This window comes from Pygocentrus nattereri, chromosome 3 (genome assembly GCF_015220715.1).
Source record: "Pygocentrus nattereri isolate fPygNat1 chromosome 3, fPygNat1.pri, whole genome shotgun sequence".
NCBI lineage: Eukaryota > Metazoa > Chordata > Actinopteri > Characiformes > Serrasalmidae > Pygocentrus > Pygocentrus nattereri.
In genome coordinates, this window is record NC_051213.1 from 28,897,118 (window position 1) to 28,922,910 (window position 25,793).

At 39.5% G+C, this 25,793-nt stretch overlaps 3 protein-coding genes across 6 annotated transcripts; 2 read left to right on the forward strand and 1 right to left on the reverse strand.

Annotated features, from left to right (window-relative positions):
• The first annotated feature begins 1,049 nt into the window (after positions 1-1,049).
• LOC108443661 lies at positions 1,050-3,839 on the forward strand. Its single transcript, XM_017724444.2, has 2 exons — positions 1,050-1,275; positions 1,595-3,839. Exon 2 carries the CDS (start codon positions 1,633-1,635, stop codon positions 3,277-3,279), a length of 1,647 nt encoding a protein of 548 aa, XP_017579933.1. The 5' UTR covers positions 1,050-1,275; positions 1,595-1,632; the 3' UTR covers positions 3,280-3,839.
• A 2,551-nt stretch (positions 3,840-6,390) lies between these two features.
• Positions 6,391-21,855, forward strand: si:ch1073-90m23.1 (rap1 GTPase-activating protein 2). 3 transcript variants are annotated; one of them, XR_001859164.2, is made up of 20 exons: positions 6,391-6,748; positions 6,879-6,911; positions 7,137-7,230; positions 7,392-7,427; positions 7,519-7,566; positions 9,745-9,942; positions 11,170-11,267; positions 12,017-12,095; positions 12,199-12,252; positions 12,377-12,460; positions 12,767-12,867; positions 12,993-13,122; positions 15,312-15,482; positions 16,505-16,576; positions 17,160-17,246; positions 17,608-17,775; positions 18,013-18,096; positions 19,221-19,231; positions 19,359-19,602; positions 21,025-21,855. XR_001859164.2 is itself a non-coding variant. In XM_017724442.2 (19 exons), the coding sequence occupies exons 1-19, from the start codon at positions 6,684-6,686 to the stop codon at positions 19,456-19,458; spliced, it is 1,713 nt and encodes a 570-aa protein (XP_017579931.2). In that variant the 5' UTR covers positions 6,391-6,683; the 3' UTR covers positions 19,459-21,855. The 3 variants fall into 3 exon arrangements, 1 of the variants encoding a protein (XP_017579931.2); XR_001859165.2 differs by having other exon boundaries at positions 19,359-19,581; XM_017724442.2 differs by having other exon boundaries at positions 19,359-21,855.
• On the reverse strand, positions 21,672-25,506 carry LOC108443662. Of its 2 annotated transcripts, none has more exons than XR_001859166.2 (4): positions 24,471-25,506; positions 24,113-24,232; positions 22,947-23,161; positions 21,672-22,716 (listed from the first exon to the last, which is right to left on the reverse strand). XR_001859166.2 is itself a non-coding variant. In XM_017724445.2 (4 exons), exons 1-4 carry the CDS (start codon positions 24,524-24,526, stop codon positions 22,396-22,398), a joined length of 708 nt encoding a protein of 235 aa, XP_017579934.1. In that variant the 5' UTR covers positions 24,527-25,505; the 3' UTR covers positions 21,672-22,395. The 2 variants fall into 2 exon arrangements, 1 of the variants encoding a protein (XP_017579934.1); XM_017724445.2 differs by having other exon boundaries at positions 24,475-25,505.
• Positions 25,507-25,793: the final 287 nt, after the last annotated feature.

Sequence of the window (25,793 nt, forward strand, 5' to 3'; positions counted from 1 at the left end):
TGTGGAAGTATAAATCTAATATAAGTCTGTCTGCCCTGTGATGGACTGGTGACCCGTCCAAGGTGTATCCTGCCTTCCATCAAATGACTGCTGGGAAAGGCTCCAGCACCCCAGCGACCCAGGAGGATAAGCGGTTTAGATGATGTGTGTGGGGCTTGGTGCTTTTTTTCTTTTAAAATTTACTTTCAAACAGACACTGATCGCAGCAGGAGGAAAAATCATTTTTAAGACAAATGAAAAAGAAGATTCATGATGAACAAAGACCAGGATGTGATGGTGTAAGCTATAGAAAACACAAAACTGAGAGGTAATGAAACACAACTGGCACAGAGATGTGAAGAACATGTAATTGTCAAAAACATAATTCTCATCCCAACCTATATTTACAATATTGATGACTATATTTTGCAGAATCTTTGATATCTATGATGGACCTCAAACGTGCGTTTCTCCAGTGGGAGAAGATTTGAAATCAACCACTTCTTAAGAGACGGAACAAGTGAACATGCATTAAGAACAATACAATACACTTTTTGGGTACATTTTCTTAACAACAAACAGCTCTGCAGAATATTTAGAATTTTATATATTTTGGTCCTCCTTTTCAAAGAGCAAGCTTTCTTTCTTTCTTTCTTTCTTTCTTTCTTTCTTTCTTTCTTTCTTTCTTTCTTTCTTTCTTTCTTTCTTTCTTTCTTTCTTTCTTTCTTTCTTTCTTTCTTTCTTTCTTTCTTTCTTTCTTTCTTTCTTTCTTTCTTTCTTTCTTTCTTTCTTTCTGTCTGTCTGTCTGTCTGTCTGTCTGTCTGTCTTTCTGTCTTTCTTTCTGTCATGTGACTGGATGATTCAGCACAATGTTTTGGTGGTATGGTTGTTTGTTGCAGTTCTCCAGCTGGAGCAGAGGGCTGAATCTGATAACCCTGTAATAAATGCCTCCCTGTAAATAGAAACTGAAACTAACTTCACCTGCTGACTCATAAACGTGAATTAGATCAGCTGTAAGATTTTAAACTACAGCCCATTGTCACTTTAGACACTGGATAATTAAAATGAAATAAGTAAACAAATAGAAAAATACAGTAAATACATCTAAGGGAAGGAGCCGTGGATACTGTGGAGGAGCTCGATGGGAGGAGCTCTACCTGTGCGTGTTATGTTTGTAGATATAAGCTGAGATAAAAATGCTGTTTCACCTGTTTCTATCGACGCAAGGCACAAACAGGTGCATACAACAAAACCTGTGCCACCTGACTTCAGCAGGTTCTTTGATCGAACACTCCAGTAAGTATTTTTAAGACCCATATTGTAAATTAGTTTCTTTAGTACAAAATACACACTGGTGATCAGTGTTAGATGTTGTAAATGTATGTTATTCACTTAGAAGAAAATTATGACATGAATGTAACTACATGGTGACAGGAACACAAAAGACCTGTTTAAAATGTATTTGTCAAGATTTAGGAATTTTAAATTCAGTTAGTTCTTTTAAAGGACTGTGTTAGAGGAAGAAGATCAAAGATAATCAGCTTTGTATCGCCTCCCATGATGTTCCAGTTTTCCTTTCACACCCAATGGATTTTGCCGCTGTTTCCATTTTTAGATTGGAGGAGTATCGGGTGAAAGCTCAGTACAGAAATCATGGAGTCAAACACTTCAAAAGGTCAGTCTAGAAGAAGCCCTGGAGAAGCCAAAGAGCCAGTGGTGAGAAGAAAAGCTGAGGCTAGAAAATTAGGAGTAGGAAGGGGTGGGGTGAGGCTGAGCAAGGCTGCAGGAGAGGAGCAGCACAGAGTGGTAGTCCAGGTGAATAGAGTAACAGGCAGGGGGAGGAAAGGAGACGTGGGGAAAGGCAGGCAAAGCCAGCCAAACACCAACAAAGTTTCACGAGAGCCTGATCTGACAATAAAGTTAGAGAAACAAGCTGTAGGTGAGAGAAAAAGTGGACAGACAGTAGAGAGAAATGAAAGTACAGTAAGAGTCACAAAGGAAGAACCAAACAAAAGGGTGGAAGTGAAGAAAGGAGATGGGGATGGAGAGATTATTCTTCAAAAAGGTGAGGAAGAAAAAAAGATGTGTGAGCTCTTTAAAAAGGGACCAGGAGCTGCAGGAAAAGGAACAAGGGAAGGAAACCAGGTAAAGAAAAAACTATCGAGAACTGGAAGTAAACAATCATTGGGAGTTGAGGACTATCTGACCCTCCTGAAGTTATTAAAAATTAACCTGCCTAAGGGAGCACTGAATCTAATGGTCATCAAACACTCAGCAGATCCAAACATCATCCAGGATGCCAAAGATATTGTCCAAGACCTGGAAAAATTTAAACTTAAGTTTATTGCAAACCCTCGTCTGGGGTGCCGTGAGGTTAAGCACGCGCTGATTCTGAAAAAGAGAGGCAATGCTCGAGAACTCACACGGATAATTTTTTTCGAGAATGCTAAAGATTCTGAGGAAACCTTGAAAGATGCATGGCTAAAAAATGCATCCAACAGTGGCCACGGGTTCAGAATGAGGGACAGATACAGGACCACCCCCATCTCCATACCTGTCATGTATGCTACAGCAAAAACAAGGAGCTGGAAATGTTTAGAGACAGGAGAAGATCATGCAAAGATCACAGAAGGTGTGAGGATAAACATTCAAGAGCTTGAGAAGATGGAATACTCTGATGAATCTTTGATCCAGGCATCTTCTAGCCCGCAGAGGTTTGGAAATTTTTTCCGAAACCCAGCAGATGAAATGGAATGCCTTAAGTTCTTCCATGAACAGAGAGAGATTATGTCAAAATACGACAAACTGACCTACACCAAGGGCAACAAGGTGGAATTTGGGTTCCTCACAGGAAATTTGGACTTTCTAGCAGAGGCCAGGCACAAGACAGTCCCTGGTAAAAGCGTCCAACTTAGTACACCAAACAAAGACAAAATCATAATTGAATGTAAAGGGACTACTGGTGACATGGTGGGCAAACTGTTCACTAAGCCCCACAATGGATGTTGCCAAGCTCAGTTTACTGAGACCCATGAATACTGGTACCAAACACAGGCCTATATGTACATACTGAAAAGAGTGAAGCAAACTGCTACAGTCAGGGCTGTGATGGTGGTCAGACATTATCACAGCAACAGCAGCAGATCGAGAGATTTCTACTGGAACTACCTGAGGGAGGACCACACCAAGCAGATCGATGAGCTGAGAGTGTACTGCCAAGAGGAGGTGTTGCCTCGATTCCTGGCTGTGCTCACACTCATCTTCCAGAAAGAGACTGATGCCTTGGAACAAACACTTTGAAAAGATGACTATTATTATTAACAAACAGTATTTATTAAGTATTTAAAAGATTTTACATGATGTATAATGTCCGCGATTGTTTGTCGTCCCTTTGGAATGATAAGGTTTAATCTGCACCCTGAGCAGTTCTGAGATATTGAGTTTCAAATTGCATTCTAAATAGCAAAATTGACATGTGGTCAATAAGTCTGTGTCATACATAAAATTGACAGACACCTTAAATATATTCTAAATGTACAATATCAAAATCCTATCAAATTTGTAAAAGGTCAAATACAGAAACAACCTTCTAATCCTAAGAACTCACTTTCTGCTTGGAATTAAAAGACCTTATCTGACAAAATATGAAAAGAAGCAATGATTTTCAAGGAACACAAACAGGTTACTGATCATTGTTTTAAAGAATAAAATTGGTGTTGTAGCAGAGTGTGTCACAGTTGGCTCCTCCCACTACTCCATGTGCTCCTTTGTTTTGATCTTCCATGTTTGTTTTGGTTTAGCCCCCTCATTTTATGACTCCGCCCCTGATTGTCTCCACCTGTTTTCCCCCTGTCCCTTGTTTTCCCTGTGTATTTAAGCCCTGTGTTAGCCCTTTGTTTTTGCTGGTCTTTGTTTGCTGTATTGGTGTTTGCTTTGTTTGATTGTGCTGATCTTTGTCTCTGTTGGTGTTTGATCTCTTTGGACCTGTTTATTGATTGTCATCATGTATGTGTATCATTCTATCCGTGTTGGCTCTATGACCCTGGACCGTTTTCACCATGACCCTGGATTTGCCCATGATAAAAGTCGCTTATCTCAGCACGTGCATCCACCTCCTCGTTCCACATTACAGAGTGTTAACGTTATCAAATATTTTTATGAAATTTATTTATATTAATTTAGTTTTTGTAACATTTGTTTCTTGTTTTAGGAAAAATCATATTTTCTTAGTTAAAATGCATTGCTGTATAATATAAACTATAAAGGTCAGTGCGAAATATTTTGTCCAGTGCAGAGGTCAGTTTCAGGTAGGAATTATTAGTTTAGGTTTCACAGCAACCAGCTACTATAATGAACTGTCAGAGCATGTAAGTGTAGCAAGTCAATCTAAAGGATAGAACAGATAAAACAGTTAGCCTTATAATTCCAAGGGGGGAGTTTCTGTCAAATAAGATGTATTTACTGCACCATCTAATGCAGTTTTGATTAATTGGTAAACATCTCTGATATGCAATGTGAACATTAAGGGTCAAAGAATGGATCCTTGTGGAATCCTATGTATGTCAGGAACCTGAATTTACACATTGAGGGGTTTCAGAGACTTTCAAATGAATTACATCTTTGCTGAAAGTCAAATGCTATGAAAAAGACATTCATAGAAAAAGCAATATCACCAACTCCAGGGATGCTACAATACTAGTGGATTGCAATTATTCTGTTATACTCTATAGTAATAGTGTTGTAGATTACTATTTTTAAAGATATTCAAGACAAGAAAGCTTAGAGATGGATAATTCAATGGTTCCATTCCAAAATACATTATAGACCACTTTCAAGTATTTTAATTTTTTTATTTATATACGCTGTTGGTGAGCTTTACACATACAAAGATATTCTATATGATTAATAATATCTTTATTAGGGATATTTAAATGTGTTTTCTATTATTCCTCAACTGTTTTTCTTTTCTAAAACTTGCTATATCCATCATTTTCAAGAGTCTCTACATAGCATTTTGGAATGAAACTTCTCAATTATTCATCATTTATGAAGGGAAGTGATGTGAGCTTCATTCTGATCTTTAACTTTACAAGTACAGCTTGGTTACAATAATAAAAGACAAAATATGTATTTACAGTTTTCAAAATGCGCCTACTTGGTGTACAGTCACTATTCAGACAGCACTGCATCAAGAAAGATTTTTTTATAGCACCAGTATGTAGAATAATGCAACCCATTATAAAAATGATAGCAGAGGTTAAGTGCCTTGCTCATAACCTCTTGATAAACAGCCAACTTCCCTATTGACTGATCCCCAGCCCTGTGGTCAAACATCATGTTTATGTGCCATTTGATTTGGCGTGCAGATGACGGTGGACATCAAGAGCATCTGCTCATGTTAATTTGATTGAATATGGGTCAAGATAAAAAAAAAAACATTAGCCATAATAAAATAAGAATGTTTGTGTGTTTGTCAGGTAGGGCCAACAGACATGGGCTACTTTGTTTATGAACAGCAGCCATGCAAACAAAGATAATGGAATGTCAAGAGCTATTAGGAGCTCAAGTTACTGAGTAAATCACCATACAGTCTCTATCTGTGCTGTATAAATATGTACTTTTCACTTGAGAAATGTATTTAAGTTACATAATTAGACAGTTAAACCACTGTAGTACCTTTGAGGGTACATTTTCATTATTTGTACCTTAATGAACTAAATTTGTACCTCTACTGTGTCTTTATTTCTAACAGTGTACTTTAACGTACATTGAAGGTTAAGAACATTTTTGCCCTCTCTTGTAAAGTTTTGGAGACAGATGATTTTCTTTGGATAGCGAGTACGTGTTTTTGTTATTATTATTATTAATAATAACAATAGTAATATTAATAAGAATAAAGTAATTCAAAAGCATTTTTATATTTTCTTTGAATCCTCTCCTTTAAAAGTGCACAAGATGAATGTCTTTGTTCGCTTTCAAGCCACCAGTGACAGGTTTTGTTAATACCACATGTAGATCATTTTCATTGTATAAAATGGCATATGCTGATGAATTGTAATGGAAAATTGGACTCGAAGTGTACCTTAATTTCTTTAATTCCCCACTACTGAAGTCTTCTGACCCCCCCCCACTCTCTTTCTGTCTCTCTCTCTCTTCCTCTCTCCCGCTGCCTTGCCCTATTCCCTCTCAGTCAGCCTTGTCAATTATTGATGGTTCTTGCTGGCTGAAAGGGTAACAGGTCTACAGGAGGAGTCTATTGCCCATTCACATCTGCCTTCAGAGCGGTGCTTTTCATAAACACACACACACACACACGCACGCACGCACGCACACACACACACACACACACACACACACACACACACACACACACACACACACACACACACAGACACACACACACACACAGACACACAGTCCAGTCTGTTTTATTGTGGGAATATGCTTTGTTTTGCCTATCTCAAGCCTTTTTTGTTTACCTGTGTGTGTGTCATTGGGAACCCATGGACATGCAAGAGTTACTGCTGTCAGTCAACAGACAGCGGGATAGAAAGAAGGATGTAGAGAGAGATTAAATGAGAGATAGGCAGGGGGCAGAGAGAGAGAGAGAAGGAGAGACGCAGAGGATTTTAATTTTTCTAAATCACTGACGTGCTCCATGGCTGGTTGTTTTATTACTGAAGCTTTCGATCACTAACAGAACGATGGAGAAAAGGAATGAGAAGTTTTTTTCCAGAAAAAGAAGTTTCACATTCGGAGCCTATGGAGGGTGAGCTCACTACCAATAGAAATTAAATTTTAAATTAACTACTAAATAATACGAACACAAGATGTCAATTAATCATAAATGGAATCTCTGCTGTGGGGTTTTTCTACATGATAAGCTTTTCTGTCTGCAGGATTGACAAGTTCATCAGTGGCAATGAGAGCAGGTAGAACAAAATATTACACCTTTTTAACTCTGAGCTCTGTGATTAGGAGTGAAAGCTGAATTTAACAGAAAAGCTGAATAACTTGAGCACTGTCCAGTAGGAAAGTCCCTGACCTCTTCTCTTCTTCTATTGAATGGGCTTAACTCTGGACTCAGGTTGTCTGACTAGCTGAAAAATTCCTAGAGAGTTTTCCCTTGAACTATAGTTTGTCTCTGTTCATTCCAGTCGGCCAGAGTCCCTAGAACACAGCATTCTGGACATTCTGGACTCTCCATCCAATGAGACCAAACCTTTTGTTCCTACCAACTCCAACCAGAAGGTAGGAATTATTTCTGCTTCACTGATTTCGTTTTGTGTGTCAGACTAGCAGTGGTTCATACATCCATGAGAAGAAGATGAGTCAGTCCCAGCCACTAAAGCATTAAAGCTCCTCCGCTTTCTCTTCCTCTCTTCTGTGCCTTCATCTCCAAACTGTTCCAGGTGACGGAGCTGTTTGAGATCATTGAAAAGCTGCAGGTAGTTTTCCTCTCTTCTTCACGTCTTTATCATGTCCAGATACTTGGCTGTTTCTAAGCAGATGGTTTGTTTTCTGCTTCTCTGTTTAAAGGGCAGCAGATTAGATGAACAACGCTGCGAGTTCCCTCCACCATTTAAGGTACAAGCCGTTCTTGTCATGTTCCAAAATATATTTGTGTAGGCAGTGACTGGCCAGGATAAGACCACAAACAGATAAAGGCAATGATGCATGTGTTTTTCACCAAACTGTCCAAACACGTTTCCCTGTTACCTGGTACTTGGCTAAAGAGATGGACTTTGTAGCCAAAACACTAGAGCACAGCTGCTTGCAGACACTGAATTTGGGGCCTATGTATTTCCAAAATGAACATTTTAAAGGTAGAAATCATATTTTTAAATGCACCTCAATTAAATAGTTTTCGTTAACAAGTAGTCAGCATATCATGGCTGTCCAAAAAGCAACAAGTAGAGGTCAAAGACAAGAGGTCAAAGCTGTTCTTTGTGTTTAATGGAAGTTAATGTGAAGAGATTTAAAACAGTTTTGAAACATTTCCATTGGTTCACTCATCATGAATTTTCACACAATGTAAAGAACAATAAAAAAGTACAAAAAAGTGGAGGCTTGTTTTTTTTTTTTTTGGACAGCAGTGATGTGTGGAAAAGCATCCCAAAGCAAAGGTGCAGGCTCAGATCATCAAACTATTGGCCCCAGAGCAAAAATGATTGGTGAGCCCTTGGGTGGTCTGTGATTTTTTATGATATTACAGCAGGTCAAACCAGGCCTATGCAGCACCACAAAAGCAGCATACTCAGCATAGTATTGGCACATTGCCACTATGAATGTAGATTATTTGTTTCCAATCAAGACAAAACAGTAGCAGTGGTGGTTGGGATAGTGTGGTGGTTAACACTGCTGCCTTCTACGCTGTAGACTGGGGTTCAATCCCCACCTGGGCAAACACCCTACACTATACCAATCAGAGTTCTTGGGCAAGACTCCTAATGGCCTACCTATGTAAAATGATCAAACTGTAAATCACTCTGGATAAGAGTGTCAGCCAAATGCCATAAATGTAGCAAGATCACGTGTATGTTAATAAGAGCAAAGGTCACCATAAACATATAAAGCATATATCCATTCTTGACAATACAAACATTAATGTCAGTGAAGATGAGAAATTAAAATAGGACAGCTCAAAATGCACATATGGACAGAAAATGCAGCAAACCCAAAAAAGTAAACTGTTGCGGTAGGTGTTTTTACCTCTGATGATGCAGCTCACTGCCAACAAGGACAGCTCAACTTAAACTCAGATAACTTATATTTTCTAATTGGAAAGGGGAATCTTCTACTCTTTTGAAGTTTCGTCTCAATTTTGCAGATATCCCTCAGGCGCATCTTTTGAATCCCTAGAGCTTTCAATTCAAGGTACATTCACAGGGACGCAGGCACAATGCTAAAAACCTGAGAGAAGGAATGAGATAATGTAAGAATAATGTAAGGATAGTGTAACGGTAACTAAGCAGTGATTGGAGGAGAAAAAAACAGCGGGATTATGATCGGCAGTCACCTAAATTACACCATGCCCTAACAGCAAACTGGTGATGTAGTATTGCATCACAAGGCCTGGAGGCTCTCTACACCAGAAATATCACATTTGTGGCAAGTCAAAATGTAAACACACCACAGACCTTTCAAAAGATCTGCTTTACTGACAGTTTGGGGAATATATTTAATAGTGTTTGTAACGGGTTGCGTTTTATCCCCACATTTAAAATCAGAAGTCTAAATGACATATTAAAATAGCTTTAAACTGCTAATTTGTGTCTACCTGTTACTTAGCTAACCTAATTAGCAAACAAATGGATTTCACTTCTAACTTTCAGCACATTGGCTGTTTCTCTCCCAGTTGAAATGCCTCTTTTCTGCTTTATAGAAGACTTTCTTCTCCTCCATTTTAAGGTGGAATTGCAGAGTTGAAACAGCTGCTTAGAGTTTCTCATAACTCTTTCTCATAACAGAGGGAGATTACTTTAAAGAATGTAAAGTATAAGATAGCTTTGATTTATTTGTTTTTCTTTTTTCCAGTGTAAAATTCCTTACAAGTTATGAATATAATGAACCCTTCCCTGAATAGGTGTGTCCACTTTTGACAGGTGCTGTACGTTAGGATTAGTGTTCATGACAGTTTCTATATGGCACTGCTGAGTAAATCCTACATAGAAGTGGCCGTATAGACTAAAACGTCTCTTGGTCTGTGGTTTGTGGGAAGATGCAGCTAGTTCCACACATGCATTTTGTTTCTTATTCCCTCAGTCCCAGCTGCTGAAGATCGGTGATGACTTACCCCTCATCTTATCTCCTAAATGTGGGGGTTACTGGATTGACCCCCCACTGGACAGACGTGTGGACACGAGTCCCACATCATCACAGGTTGTGTTAGGCCTGGAGAGCTACGACATCATGGAGAGAGACAGTGAAGCCAAGATCTACCAGGAGTTTTTCCGACACAGGGTCAGTCAGTTTTACTTTCAAACTAGGTTTAGGTCTGCAGGCACAATCGAAAAACATATTCACATAAACCTGGGGGTTACTGTTACCCCATGAGTTCTTCAGAACTGTAATTATTAATTTGATCTATGTGGTTCCCAATCTCACTGTTGTGACCTCAAGTTCTACTGTTTTTGTGCTCAGCTCATGAAGAGTTTGATAATTAGCTGATCGGGTGAATCAAGTGTGACAGATAACTTAAGTCTACTAACCCCTTAAACATGAATCACTCACTACTACTAAGGCATTGATATGTTTGTAAATAGTTATGAGAGAGAGATGTATGTTAAACAGTCAGATTTTTGGGGGGGTCTATTAGTAGAAACGGAATGTAATATACAAACCATGTTTTCATTTGTGTATAATCACCTGCAACTATGAATCGTAATCTTTTCATTAGCTCAGAATGAGCCTTTCCAATCTATGTAGGGAGCGGGTCCTCTTCCAACAGAGGAAACCACGTTGTGCCACCATGAACAACAATAGCCCAGAATGGACAAACCAAATGCTGGCTCTAGAGAATGCCTTGCGCTTTTTTACATTGAAGCAGCAGCTTAAATTTGGTGCTGCTATAGCACTAGAGCACTGATTGGAAGACACAGAAAATAAAAGAATCAGTGGTTATGTCCAGTGCTAGCTTACCATTTTGTGTTGTGAGAAGTTTGAGAACCTTCATTTTGAGAAAGGAAGAATAATATATATCATTTAGCATAAGAAAAAGCAAGGGAGGGTGAGTCCTTGTCAAAGAAGCCAAAACATGAAGAAGCAAAATGAAATCAGGAAAGGCGAAGGCAGAAAACAAAGATAAACACTAGTGTGGATTTCCTGGATGGAAATTGCTGATGAGAGACAAATGTTTTCAGAAAGATGCTGGAGTTGGCTACTTTCTGCTGCACAGGTAATCCAGTGTACTGATCTACATGGCGGTCACTGTAAGTTCTACTACATGCTTGGAAAGGAGGGGAGGGGGCTGAGGGAGGGGTATCCAGTTGGTTGCAGTGTACAACCTCACAGCGAGATGCTGTTAAACACTACACCTTTAATGGGTTAAATACTGTAATTTATTGTCTGGTAGCCAGTCTGTGTGTGGCTGTGTGTAGCACAAGCATTTCAGTATATCTTTCATGAGCCATCTTATTTTCTTCTGTGCATATTACAAGTGACTGTTCCTTTGCCTTGCTCTCTCCTCAGTACCATCAGTCATTCACTGCTGTGGACCCTTCGCTGGGGCCGCTGGTTCTGTCCATCTGCCTGGAGGAAGAGGAGAACAGACTGAGGGTGATTCTGAGGTGAGGCGGCCTTCAGCATTGCTTTTAATTAGGCATTTAGAAGTGCATCAATATATCAGGATAGACTGATTTGAGTGTAACAATCAGACTACATCAATTTTAGCACGTTAGAATGGAAAGTTAGGTAAAGTACAAAAACAAAAACCAAAAAGTTGGTGCATTCATTTATTTTGTATATTGCACTACTGTATAAATATTTCAGTCATGTTTGTGTATTTAGGGTTTTTTTTCTGAAATTTCATGTGGCATTGGATAATTTCTTAAAGAATCACAAGCAAACACATTTATTGTAAGAACAGAGCTTAATAATGAGCCAACTGCACAATACAAATATAATGATGAAGGGGTTTCAGACAAGTCCAGAATAATGAGCAGGTGAACATTTTGTCTAAGTTCTAAACTAGTCTAAGTTGCCTTACAGAACTGAGGGTCTAAAAAGCACACATGCAAATAATGTCATCACAATTGACATAAAATGCCACATGATTACACTTTTTTTCCCATTTGTGAACATGTTTTTTCACGATAACACTTTTTAATGCATGTGTAAAGCGTGAAGTGAGCAAAAACTTATTTATTTGTTAAAAAGTATAAATCATTTTTATTCTCTGTAAGGGCCAGTCAGTGTTTTGTAAGGTTTGACTGCCCGTTGTGTTGGGCTTTGGAATAGACCACAAATGTTTCATTAGTTCATCCAGGTGGTCTTCTGTGATAGATTATTATACACACACTCCTTCATTTCTCTGTAGGATGAACGAGTGCTCTCTGCATGGGACGTTTTCAGTCTCTCTCTTCCAGCAGCTTCCCACAGCTGTGGAGCTTGCAAAGGTACGTGAGAGGAGCCTGAGAATTAACTGGAATGCTATTTACTTATGTGAAGATAAAGCAAATGAAAACAGTTACATAAGTTTTTATCTCCCACCATCCTCAGATGTTGTGTGCCAGTGTGAATGTATCCCTCTTTGAAGTGGTCAGCTACCTAAAGGTGACAGTCCTCTCTCTATCCCACCATTTTCCTCACCAGTGGATGTGGTCAACACAGAACAAATGGCAGCTATTTAGCCTCTAAACCTTTAACCTCTCTCTCTTTCTCTCTGCCTCTTTCTCAGGCTCCAGAGCTTATAACAGCATTTGATGAACACAGAGTGTCTCAGAACTTTAAGTTCGGTGTCTTATATCAGAAGGAAGGGCAGGTAAGCTGACTTGGAGGCAACCAATTATGCAGAATTTAATGTCCAAAATAAAATACAGTGTTCTACAGAATATATGGCACCATTGTTAAAAATCATTAAAGGCTAAAATAGCAAGTGCTACAAAACTTCAAAACAAACTTCAAAACATGTCACAATGGTTGCACCCCTGCGTTTAGTTATTTTCTCACCCTGAATTAGCAAGAGGTGCCAACAATAATAAAGGGCACTACACTATTTGCAGCTTCCTACACAAACATTCTGTGAGTTTTCTTTCACTCTCTGCAATGTGTGATGTTTGTTGTGCAGTTGACGGAGGAGGACATTCTCAGTAATAATGAAGAGAGTGCAGAGTTTAAGGACTTTCTCTCAATACTGGGCCAAACAGTCAAACTGCGAGGATTTACCGGGTAAACAGCAAACAGCTGCCCTCTGATAGAACTGTTTGTGTATGTCTTAAAAATAATGTTATACACAAAAAATGTAAGATGGCTTCAGGTACTTTGGGCTCTAGGTGTTTCTCCCACTTTCTCAGATTCAGAGGCGGACTGGACGTTTCTCATGGTCAAACAGGAAGTGAAGCGGTGTTCACTTCTTTCCATGGGAGAGAGATCATGTTCCATGTCGCCACCAAACTGCCCTTCACAGATGGAGACACACAGCAGGTGCTTCCTTCTTCTTCCACTCACTGACCATGTTATGCGGTCCACTTCTCGTATAGGTCCTCTGTGTAGGCTGGGGGTGGTCCAGCTCTGATCCTGGAGGGCTGGAGTACTGCACAGTTTGATTTTCCTCCTCAAACACACCTGATTCAACTCTTCAGCTAATGACCAGGTTTAGCAGGTCTGCTGGAGGAGAATCATCCAACGGTATTGGGTTCTGACCCTCCACAACTGGAGTGCCTCACCCTTGATATAGGCTGTAGCCCATCACTTGAACACATGGCTAGAAATGTCTAACAAAAAGTGTACGCTTACTGTACACCAGCAAGGTGGAGTTACAAGTTGTGGCTTTCTAATACTTACAGTTCTACTTTAAACACAGCTAATAATTTTTTTACATTTATTTTATACCGATCTTCTACCAAACAGAGGTATTTAGACTCTATCTAACTGGACTGGCTCAAGGATAGACGTTCCATTTCCATTCTATTAACTTTTAATTATGCATATGTAGGAATAAAAAAATAAAGATATACTAATTGTGCAATAGTTGTATGCCGAAATTTTAACACCCCAGTCAAAGTATAGATTTTCTAAGTGAAGACGGATTAACACATCTTTCATAGAGAATACACTTTAATGTAACATTTTAATGCTAATTTTAGTGCACAATTTCTTTTTTTTGGCTAAATTTCACATATTGGGAAAAAATAAAACTTAAAATATAAAATATGCCATATCTTTTCCATAGACCACATTTAATGTTTTTGTTTTTTCCTAATATGTTAACTTCAGCAAATAAATAGTAATTGTACATAAAATGTGCAAAAGTGTGATTTCTGAAGAGAATGTGTTAACATATTTTCACTTATATATATATATATTATAATTATATTGTAGATTTCACTTTTACTGTATTTCATTTCTGGTTGGTGGACCATTTTCAGTCCAGCAGTGACACTGATGTGTTTAAAAACTCCTGCAGCACTGCTGTGTCTGATCCATTCATAACAGGGCAACACACACTAACACACCACCACCACATCAGTGTTGCTGAGAATGATCCATTACCCAAATGATACCTGCTCTGTGGTGGTCCTGACCACTGTTAAGATGATTAAATGGACAATGAGCATAGAAACAAGGAGGTGTTCCTAATTAAGTGCTCAGTCAATGTGTATTTGTCTTGGAACAAAATGTCAAGTATTTAAGCATCAAGTTGTTTTTAAAGTTATGGAAAGCATACACTATATTGCCAGAAGTATTCACTCACCCATCCAAATCATTGAATTTAGGTGTTCCAATCATTTCCATGGCCACAAGTGTATAAAACCAAGCACCTAGGCCTGCAGACTGCTTCTACAAACATTAGTGAATGAATAGGTTGCTCTCAGGAGCTCAGTGAATTCTCTCTGAATGGCTCAGGATGCCACCTGTGCAGCAAGTCCAGTCGTGAAATTTCCTCACTACTAAATATTCCACAGTCAACTGTCAGTGGTATTATAACAAAGTGGAAGCGATTGGGAACGACAGCAACTCACCGACGAAGTGGTAGACCACGTAAAATGACAGAGGCGGATGCTGAGGTGCATAGTGCGCAGAGGTCGCCAACTTTCTGCAGAGTCAATCGCTACAGACCTCCAAACTTAATGTGGCCTGCACATTAGCGCAAGAACAGCGTAGAGAGCTTCGTGGAATGGGTTTCCATGGCCAAGCAGCTGCATCCAAGCCTTACATCACCAAGCGCAATGCAATTCCTGACCCCAACCCAAAAGAGCACCTTTGGGATGAATTAGAGCAGAGACTGTGAGCCAGCTCTTGTGGAAAGTGCTTCTGGAAGAATGGTCAAAAATTCCCATAAACACACTCCTAACCCTTGTGGAAAGCCTTCCCAGAAGAGTTGAAGCTGTTGTAGCTGCAAAGGGTGGGACGACATCGTATTAAACCCTATGGATTAAGAATGGAATGTCACTCAAGTTCATATGTGTGTGAAGGCAGACGAGTGAATACTTTTGGAAATACAATGTACATTCAATCAGGCATATTCAAAGTTTGTACTGTATGTTTATATAAATTTACATGTTCTGCCAAAAGTTGATGCCATTAATGTCTATCCAAACAGTGTCTAAGCACAGTATCATATCATAATGTATTTTGATTTTATTTCTTACCTCCTCCTCCTGTATGCTCAGCTTCAGAGGAAGAGACATATTGGCAATGATATCGTTGCTGTAGTTTATCAGGAGGGCCACGCCCCTTTCATCTGCGATGTCATCACTTCCCACTTCCTGCACTGCTTCATCGCTGTGAGGAGGGTGAAGAAGGAGAATGGGACAGATGCAGGGGACGGAGGGGCATTTCAGGTGATTCAGAGAAGCCAAGTGTGTGTGTCTGTCTTAAAAAAGCTGAGTGTTAATTTCTGACCTCACAGCTGATTAAAAAAACTGTCATTCAGATTAAGATGTGAAAACCATTAAATGCATCATAAAATTTTAAATTTCACCATGATCTGATTTTTTTGTATTTTTGGTAAAATGGAGAATTTTTAAAATGTGACAATTATTTACACAGTAGTGATATATGAACAGTAAAAGCAAGACACCACGGTCAGACTTGGAAAAGAACATACTGCATACTATTAAATATTAGAATTTAGGGGTGTCCAATCTTATTATATGCATCGTGTACCTGCATATTTTCTTTACAACCAAGCAGGAGCACATGTGATCAATTATTTGACTGAGACCAGTTGATTAAACAAGTAGAATCAAGTGTGCTTCTGCTTCTGCCACATGTAAAATTGGACCCTGTTTATGCCCCTGTTATAACTGATTATAATAATTATATGTACATATCTGTGTTCCAAAAGCCAAGACAGAGCTGAGAAAGGTGTGTCCTCTACAGCAGTGTCCTATAAAGGCTCCTCATTTGCATTACTTAGTGCAAGTCCACAAAGACCGCTTTGTTACATCATCAGAAGGAAACTGGCACCCAAAATGTGTTTGTCCTTAAATGCCATCCTGCAGCTAAAACTGTTAAATTCAGTAAAACACACCCTGCATTTAATTTACAGCCTCTTAAACAGAACACAAATAGAGAAACAGCATACTGTACATATCATAAACATAACATATTTTACTGGCCTTTTTAGACAACGTGTAGTATGCCATTTTTCTTGAACTTTCATCGGGTCAGACATGTGGACAAAGGACTGTGGGTGACAGAACACTGTGAAGGATACTCTTTTATCGTCACACAGTGGTTTAGAAATGCAGCCCACCTAGACCGCAGCCTTTTGAAACACAGCTTCTATCTCAATACAGTTATAACATCACCTTCAGATGCATCTTTTGCACTTCTACTGAATCATTTCTTTAATTGACAGGTGTCTGTCACTGCCAGGGAAGATGTGCCCCCATTTGGCCCACCGCTTCCCAATCCTCCAATTTTTACAGAGGTAAGAACTGTGACTGTAAACACACATTAATAAACTTATTCACTAAGACAGGTGAGGTTCTACTGGTCCACAGGTAGCTGCTTGTGCCTTTGTGTAACCTGCATTGACCTGTCTGAGTCTGTGAGGAACCAGGAACTTGAGCTACTTCTGCAATGAAAAACAAGAAGTCACTTTGGGCATCTGTAAAGGAATATTCAAGCTTCACATTTACACACTTTTCCTCTACATTCAAATGTAACTGACTAGCAAATATGTGTGGTGTCCAATGTTTTCTGACTTAGCTTTCCACTGCAGGCTAATGTATCTCACACTTATTAAAAGTTACATTAGCCTTGTAATACCACAGCAAACTTTAAGAAGAAAACATAAAGCATAAAACCTGCTTTGGGCTGTTCAATTTCATTTAGCTTTAAGGGGTTTGTGTGAATCAGATTTTCAACAAACTGTTCCTTTAATGCACAGAAAGTTCTCTGGGAATAGAAGACAGCTCAAAATCTCTGATAGATCTGAACACTCTATCTGAAAACTGAAATCATCATCATCGTCATTTTTGTCATATTTAGGGAATGTTTTCCTCTTCCAGGGCTCTGTGTTTCGGGAGTTTCTCTTGACCAAACTCATCAATGCTGAGATTTCTTGTTACAAAGCTGAACGGTTCAGTAAACTAGAGGTAACAGAACTATTCACAATATGCTAATTGTGCATCTTTTTTATTTTTATACATATACATACATTATACATTCAAAAGTATCCAGACACCCCTTCTAATTAGTGAATTCAGCTACTTTAATGCTCACCCACTGACGATATACGTTCAGTTGGGATGACATGGCACTCAATTATGTGTATACAGCCTTAGTTAATATAAAGATATTAATAGAGAGCCTCCTTTCAAACTCCCCAGTAATACCCTTGATTTCAGTAGAAATGTTGAATTACCAGGTGTCTACAAAGTTTTGAATATGTGTATTGAATATATATGTACAATCAAAGGATAAAGGCTATATTAAATCTCTCTTTATCCCTCCAAGTTGCGCACACGTTCCTCACTTTTGGAGGCACTGTGCTCGGAACTGTCGTCCCGCTCCCGGTACATGCTGAAAGAACCGGTACACACGAGTGTCCCCCCGAACGCCCCTCCAAGTGAAGTGGGGAGGGCGGCTCCAGAAGGAGGAGGAGGTTTCATTGAAAACTTTAAGGTGAGACAGAAACCCCAATTGTAAAACAATGGTTTAGCTAAATATACAGTTAACAATGAATAGAAACTCCACCAATTAGCACTATGCAAACTGCATGGTTGAACACACCACACACATGGTGGCCTCAAACCACATTGTGTTATGTAATACTTGCTTAAGGGATTTTTGGCAATGTGTGACATGCTCTATTCAAAATCAATTGCTGTTGCCTATCGGTAACAATTTTCTCTCCTGCAGAGAGCCATCAGGGTGCGCAGTCATTCTTTTGACACGTTGGGAGGTACAAAGAAGACAGGAGGGACAGGAACCCAAAAGCAAAGAGTAATCTCTCACAAACAGATGTGTATTCCTGTCTTTGAGGGGTGTTTCTGTGTTGTTCCTTATGAGTTCATCTAAATGCTGCTGTGCCACATTTAAACTAATTCCACCATTTTTTTTTCAAAATTTGTACATATTTAAGTAGCTGAGCTAGAATTAATTTTGAGTGGTCTGATGTAAAATGTTGCATTGAAGAGAAATTTACTAACTTAGATCGTCATGTAATATATTTATTTATTTATTTTTCTTTTGCCTGTCTTGTCTGGCAGATTTGCAATCAGAATTATGGTCAGACTGCATTACTGTGCCAAACAAATTTACTTTTCCAAAATGAGCACTATAGATTATAGGCTCATCTTGTCAGTGTTCCTTTCCTTCTTTATTTATTTTTTAATTATTTAATTTCATTTTGTTTATACATTTGATATTTTAATGACTGTAAATGTGTTAACATCATGCCAGACTTGACAGGCCAGGGGAATCTGTAAAGAAGGGAGAGGAGAGATAAGGGGGGGGGGGCAGAGTGGGGGGAGAGTAAAAAAGGGAAATAACAAAAGGGCAGAAAGAACACAGCACAAATGTAATATCTTTATTACAATTCCCTGTAATAACTTACTGTGAGGGAGGTTTACAGGCAATAAATGGTTCAGACGCCTAGTTCCTATCACAACCATTGTGAACAATTTTGACTCTGTAAGCTTTTCTAGAATGGAGCATTTTACATAAAAACCACTCTATTTATATCTTGGCCATTTAATTATGCAGAAATTATTACAAATTGGTGGAACTCTCCATGTAACTTAAGCAAGTATAAGATCAGCTTTGCCCTATACAGTTATTGTAAAGCACTTTCATGTCAGGACCGGCTAAATCTAAATGTTTCTATAGCTTCAAAATATGTTTACCAACTCTCTCGCTCTCTCTCTCTTTCTTACACACACACACACACACACACACACACACACACACACACACACACACACACACACACCCCTCTAATATTATTTCCTGGCGAGGGAAATTTACAAGCACAAAACACTGAACGTTTCATTGCATTGGGTATTGTCACTTATATGATCCTTCACATATTTTCTCTCCTTTTTCCATGAATTGACCCACTGGAACAGGATGGAGATGGGTAAGTAGCACACCTGCACCTGCACACAGTGCCATGTCACTCAGTCATAAGTGTATCTGACCTCTGTCTGACTACTATCTGGATGGTGAATAGTTTCTTTGCTTTATATTTTCTGTGTGACCTACAGTGATTCAGGTCCCAGGACGCCGGGCCCTGGCCCTCTGACGACCGATAACCTGGCCTACACAGAGGTCAAAGGTCATACGAGTCCTCAAGAAGACATGTAGCAAACTGCTTGCTGATTTCAGTGCTCCAACCATAAAGATCCTCCTTTTTCTGACTTGAGACAAGACATGGAAGACTCACCAGCGAGGGAACTGGAAGATGTCCCAGCATGTCTGTGTAGAGCAGTCAGTGTCATAGAGACGCCCGTGGGTTGTAGCTTTAGCTGTTTTATTTACAGTAATAAATTACATGGTATTGTGAGCTCAAACCTTTTGGATAGCCAGCACCAGCATAGTAGGGCACCAAGTCCCATCCCTGGAGACTTCAGAGCCAAACCTAACTGCCCATTCAGGGCCCATTCATCGTGATGCCCATGTGCCGTGCTCTCTTTAAAATCTTGTTATGGGAGTGATAGTTTGATAGTTTGGTGGCAATGCTTGAGTTGCTAAAATGAACTACAATCAGTGGACTGGTGGACTATGAGTTCAGAAGTACCCAGAAATCCCTTCGAAACAACGAATTCAGCTATTACAAGGTGCACCCATTACTGACACAGCTGTTGCTCACACACAGCTTGTATCATCTCCATAAAAAAGCACTGCTAATAGAACGGGATGTTCTGGAGCAACCACAGCCGAATCTGTGGTCATCAAGCCCAGTTAAAAGGGTCAGCTAGAGGAATACAAAGCCCCCAGCATTGGAACAGAGGAACTGCATTTTCAGGAGTGAAGGAGCCCCAACCCATATCTTTGGGATGAGCCATTTGTGATCCAGAAGTGATCATCCAACATTAGTACATGACCTCACTAATGCTCTTATGGCTGAAAGCAATCATATCCTCAAAGCAGTGTTATAACATCTAGTTTGAAGCCGTTCCAGAAGAGTAGAGACTGTTACTGCAGCAAATGAGGAACAAATAACCTATTAATATCATTGATTTCAGAAGAAATGTTAGATGAAGAGTTGTCTACACACGTTGGTACTACTTTATTTGGATAGCCACTGTAGATGCTTTGACTGAATTTAACGTACATTAAGCTAAAAGTGCTGCAGAGAGTGTCCCCACTGATTTGTCCCCATTGTTTTTCATCAACTTTAATGAAGCTTGCAACTTCAACCTAAACTAGTCTTGAATGTAAAACTTGAAATGGTATAATATTAGTAAGAAAAAATTGTTATAACATTGTTATTCCCAAGCACTGTGTAAAATTATGAGGCATCAAGAGCAATGAAAATCTGTCTTGTAAAAATCTGTTTTACCATATAAAAGGGCCTGAGGCCAGATTATGTCCAGCAGCAGTCCTCAAAGGAGAGCAACTGCTCAAAGCTGTGAGGCAGAGCAGCATCATCCCCATTGTTTGGGTAACATGTTGTAATGCAGAGGTACCCAACCATGCTCTTGGTGATCTACCTCCCTGGAGAGTCAAGTTACAACTCTAATCTAACCCATCTGATCCAGGTGATTCAGGCCTTCAGGAGCATCTTTATCTGAGCTGAGTCTTTTGGTACTACGTTCCCTGGGGCAGTAGATCACCAGGAACAGGATTGGGCATCACTGTAATAGAGTCACTCAGAAATTGTGGATTTAATTTCCATAATTACAAGGGTACAATCTCAGTTGTCCTCAGGATTCTTGTGGACGCAAACCGAAGATCCATCTTTGTTGATGAGGGCACCAATGGCAGTCAGCGATGGTGGAGAATGAAACGAGCAACCTTGAAAAAGCTAAAGCCAGACAAATGTTTACCATCCAGGACCATGTCCCAACTTAACAGAGAGACCAGGATTTTCAACTACTGGTTACTTTTTCACATTTAGGTGACTGCATTTTAGAATTTGTAGAATGACCATAATCCACTGTTGCTTTTTTCCTCCAGCAGCCACACAAAGTCACCAAAGTCCTGATGTCACTGCAGAATTACTATCATTAGCTTTGGTGCAGTTTAGACTTTAACATGTGTTTAAATCTGACTCATGAGTCCAGTGTATTCTTAAACTCCAGTGATGTTTCTTGGTAGTTATAAGCGTACGTGGGAAGTTTAAACTAAACTTAATTGATATTTTAACCTGATTTTGTGGAGGTTTAAGGCAAAACAACTGTAATTAAAGCATGTATAATGGCATATTTTAGCATTTTATTATCAATCCTCCATACCCTTCACCATATTTTGGATGCTTCAGGCAAGCCTGTGTTATTTACTTAATGTCAGTAATTTTAATGTAGGTTAATTGTACAAACATGCAAAAAAGACACACCAAGAAGAAACCAATCAGGTTGATGTGTAGATTTCATTTAATACACATTAAGAGTCACAGATCTACTTCATTTTCAAAAAGAGCAGATTGTGGCAAGACTAGTGACAAAGGACAGGCTATAAGATTTTCAGAAATGGGTGTGTTATAGGCTGATGGCTGATGCTGAACGTTTAACATTAGGCCATAAAGTTTTAATAATTTTAGTAAAAAAAAACTCAACAAACCTTAAGTTATTCACTCGTACATTAAAATCATTGGCTGCAGTGTACTGCACTCATAATGAAAAGAAACTCAAAGATCCATTTGTCTTGAAATTGTCTGTTTTTCAGATATGCTTCCTTATATCAGATACACTACTTTGTACAGTCTCGGTATATTCTGTGCTTCTTTGCTTCTTTTGCTGAGGAGCGGTTTTCCCTTAGAAATGTAGGCACGGTTCTGCTCCAGGCATCTTTGTTTGTAAGTGTAAATAAACTAAGCTTGTCAGTGAAATAAAACTGGAACATAAATAGCTGACCCCTAGGACACAACTCCAACAGCTGCACCTAGGGGTGAAGCTGTATAATGACTTGTTTTAGAGAACGACAGTGCTTTTATTATTGAAACATATTAGGCCTACTTTTTTCTGTATTTCAGAGATTGTGTCTATGGTTGAGGAGTTCAAGGGCCACCACGTTGCCCTCCAGGGGCTGCTAGTGGCCAGCGAGCTGCACAATGAAGAACACTGCTCTTCTCTGTAAACGTCATGCATCATTTTGCATGTCATTCAGAAGATGTTTTGACATGACCTGTTGTATCTCAGCTTTGCAAAGTTCTCTGTTCCAAAGGCTCATACCTTTCAAGGTGTCAGCAACATATTTTCCAAACGTGTCATTTGGATCCACTTCTGATGGCTGCTGCAGACATTTAAGTATGCTATTACAAATGTCCATCCTTGTGGCATCGCTCTCATCAATAATTGCTTTTCGTTTTCTTTGTCTTGGTACTGGTGCTTCAGGGGTTGTACAGGAGTCACTGGTGCTTGGTATAGCACCATCTTCGAGCTCCTCCTCACACTCGTCCTTCTGCAAAAATTAAGAGTTTAGTAGTTGACGTATCCACTTTATATACACAGAAAGCTTTATGTAATATTTAGATACAAACAGCATAAAAAGAACTGGAAATGTCCATACGCTATACATTCGGCTGCTTTGAGAAAACAAGCTGTGCTTGGATGCGTTAACAGTGTTTAAATGAAACTTAATCAAGATGTCAGTTATGGACCTTGTCTGCACAGATAGGACTGCCTACTCACCAAACATGTCTTTAAAATGGTGCTGTGTTTCATATTGTCCTGGACTGGTCTTGTTCTAAGTACATCCCTCAGGAACAGCATTCTGTTGAAGTGAACCCACCGTGGCACATACACAGCATCTGTAGCAGTTCCAGACTGCAGAGAGGCTTCCACTTTCTTGGCTTCTCGGTTGAAAACGGTTCTCATGCTATGAAATTTCTCTTTAATATCTGTGCCTGTCAATAGAGTTAGCTTACATTAGTTGACTAAAATCAAAAGACCACCTTTCTTCCTTTTTCTCCCCATTATCCATACTCTGTGGTACGGTTTGAACAAGGTAGATGAAAATACAATAGGTAATTATGATTTTCCCCTTTTCTGGCAGCAGTATGTCAGGATTCATGTCGGGTGTTTAACTTTTTATCTCGACACAAGGACCTATTGTGTAAAATACTACTGATTTTGTAGACATGCAGATTAATTATGTAGAAATAACGGCAGATTCTATTATACATTTCACTTATCGTATCGAGATGTTTACACACTACGTTGAAACAAGGAGATTTTACATGTCAAAAGTATTTTAGGATGTTAGCACAAGGTTCTGAGGAAATCCGTCGTTTTAAGGTATCACTGTAACATCAGAGGTGGGCGATTTTGCAAAATGTAACACTACAATACTTCAGATGTTTTTTATGGTACATGATGTGTCATAATATTTACTTTTTCCTGACATTTGATAAGTTAGAACAGAAAAGTAGTGCCACATTTAAAAAATACCATCAAAAAACATGAATCCTCTTTCTTGTATCCAACATTTCACACGCTGTGCTGCTCTGAATCCAGTCAAACACGACTAAATCTTTGAATCAAATATGCAAGTGGGAGGTGATATGCTCAGAAAAGCACACTGTGCTCTAATTCATCACGATAACGACAGAGATGAATACTGTCATACTGTCCAGTACTGTCTCCGGGTGACATGAACCAGATTTTCTAGAAGTCATTGTAATAAGATGGACATGCAGTCAAAACATGGAGACAATACGTCAGTATTCTGACATAACAAGTCAACGTGTTGACATACAGCTGCCAGAAAGAGAGAAGGACACTGAAACATCCGGCCTGAACTGAAGGGACAGGGCTTTCACAGTTCTGTGAAGGATGAGACGGTGGAAGATAATTACGGCTGTATTTGTTTCCTCGCTCATCGTGTCCTAGAAGCTCAGCAAGTTCATCCAGGACCGCATCCCGGTCTCCTCTTCTGTAGTAGTTTTCATCCTTGGGATCCCAAAGCACTCTCCGCGCTGTGTGAATAACAGGGGTCGCCAGCAGAAGAGAAAACGAAAAGCTTATCCGTACATCACGAACAAAGCAGGCTAATAAAACGGACCAAACGCGGCAGCTGTTCAAACAACTTTAAACGCTAGGTTAGCTGGCTAAATCGCTTAGAAGTAAATCAGCAGCAACACACGTTCAGCGTCGTAAACTCGCGCCTGTTTACTGTTACGGCTTAAATCATTCACAGAATGAAAATCAGCTTACCAACCTTGCATGAAGTCGATCAAAAGGATCTCCTTCTCAACCGTCCAGCAAACCATCTTGTTTAATTTTCCTGACCATTGGGACTGTGAGTCGATTCCAAAGAGTCGACTCTCCGAGTCCAGGCATGTGTGAATCGAGTTTCGACTCCAGAGCTTTGAAACCGCACACAGCGTCGGCCGCCTGTCTGTCCGAGACACACGGAAACGCGTCCGTCTACAGCACACAGGACTGGACAGACTTAGCTCTCCGAAACTGCCTTGCTAAGGTCAAATAGCTAAACTCTATTGTGTCTCTAAAGCAGATAAGAAGTTAATATAAGATTATTCATTCGTAAAATAAATTATAATAATACATTATGTATGTAATACTGCACTTTTTCCAGGCCCCTCTCCGACTGTTGGAAGAAATTGTGTGGAATCGACTCCATCGATTCCAGTCTCTTTGAACCAGAATCGACTCTAAAATTTCTGGAATCGAACATTCTATTGATTCAGTGTCGGTTGAAGATTACGTTTAACGTGATCACGTGGCACGCAGCCGCCTGTTTCATTGGTCATTTCATGAAACCTGTTTCACAACGTTGACGGGTTGCAGCGGAATTTCCACAGATTGCAATGGAGTTGCAGGTGGCTTGTCATTATGCAACGCAACTGAAACCTGACGTTCGTTTCAACTAAAGCCAATGAGTACTTCAGTGTGAGACTGTACTTGTATTTACGTTGAAATAAACGAGCATTATGCGTAAACAGTAAAGTGATAGTTTCCATAGTGCTACATACTTCTACAAAGCCGTCCATGCACGCGTGCATTAGCATCTTTGCCATTCATGTTAGTGTAGTACTCAAGCCTGCACTTCTGAACTCGCAGGGCTAAAGTGTTTACAGTAATTCAAACGTCAAAAAGACTTGTAAGGCAGTCTCTGAAGTTGACAAACGTAACCGATACAATTCATTATATAGACCTCCCCCATTCTTTCACAGGGTAAGGTTAAAGCAACGTTGGCCTACCAAATCAAACAAGCTCCCCAGCCAACACCGGCGCAGAGGCCAGTCAGCCTTGCTCTATAGACCATGTGTCAAGGCCCATAACAGTATTTCAACTTCTCAAATATTTAGGCAATATTTTAATGTCTACAAGTGCTTATTTTACTTATTTTTTGCATATTTTGAATAAACAGCCAGTTGAGGTTGGAGTACAAAATTAAAATAAAACCTTTTCCTCAGGACCACAGGTTCGTTGAGACTAACATTTAGTGGCCGAGTGTGACATAGTAAATGACAGCAAGTGTTCAACTGCATGTTCCCAGAAGCCCTACTGAAATTC

Excerpts from the sequence above, each read along its gene's own strand:
- LOC108443661 (XM_017724444.2), top strand. The coding sequence starts at position 1,633 with ATGGAGTCAAACACTTCAAAAGGTCAGTCTAGAAGAAGCCCTGGAGAA.
- LOC108443662 (XM_017724445.2), bottom strand. The coding sequence starts at position 24,526 with ATGGTTTGCTGGACGGTTGAGAAGGAGATCCTTTTGATCGACTTCATG. Across the intron at positions 24,233-24,474 it reads TTTGATCGACTTCATGCAAG|CGCGGAGAGTGCTTTGGGAT; the intron begins GTTGGTAAGCTG and ends TTATTCACACAG. Across the intron at positions 22,717-22,946 it reads CCATTTTAAAGACATGTTTG|AAGGACGAGTGTGAGGAGGA; the intron begins GTGAGTAGGCAG and ends TAATTTTTGCAG.
- si:ch1073-90m23.1 (XM_017724442.2), top strand. The coding sequence starts at position 6,684 with ATGGAGAAAAGGAATGAGAAGTTTTTTTCCAGAAAAAGAAGTTTCACA. Across the intron at positions 6,912-7,136 it reads ATCAGTGGCAATGAGAGCAG|TCGGCCAGAGTCCCTAGAAC; the intron begins GTAGAACAAAAT and ends TGTTCATTCCAG. Across the intron at positions 13,123-15,311 it reads CAGATGGAGACACACAGCAG|CTTCAGAGGAAGAGACATAT; the intron begins GTGCTTCCTTCT and ends CTGTATGCTCAG.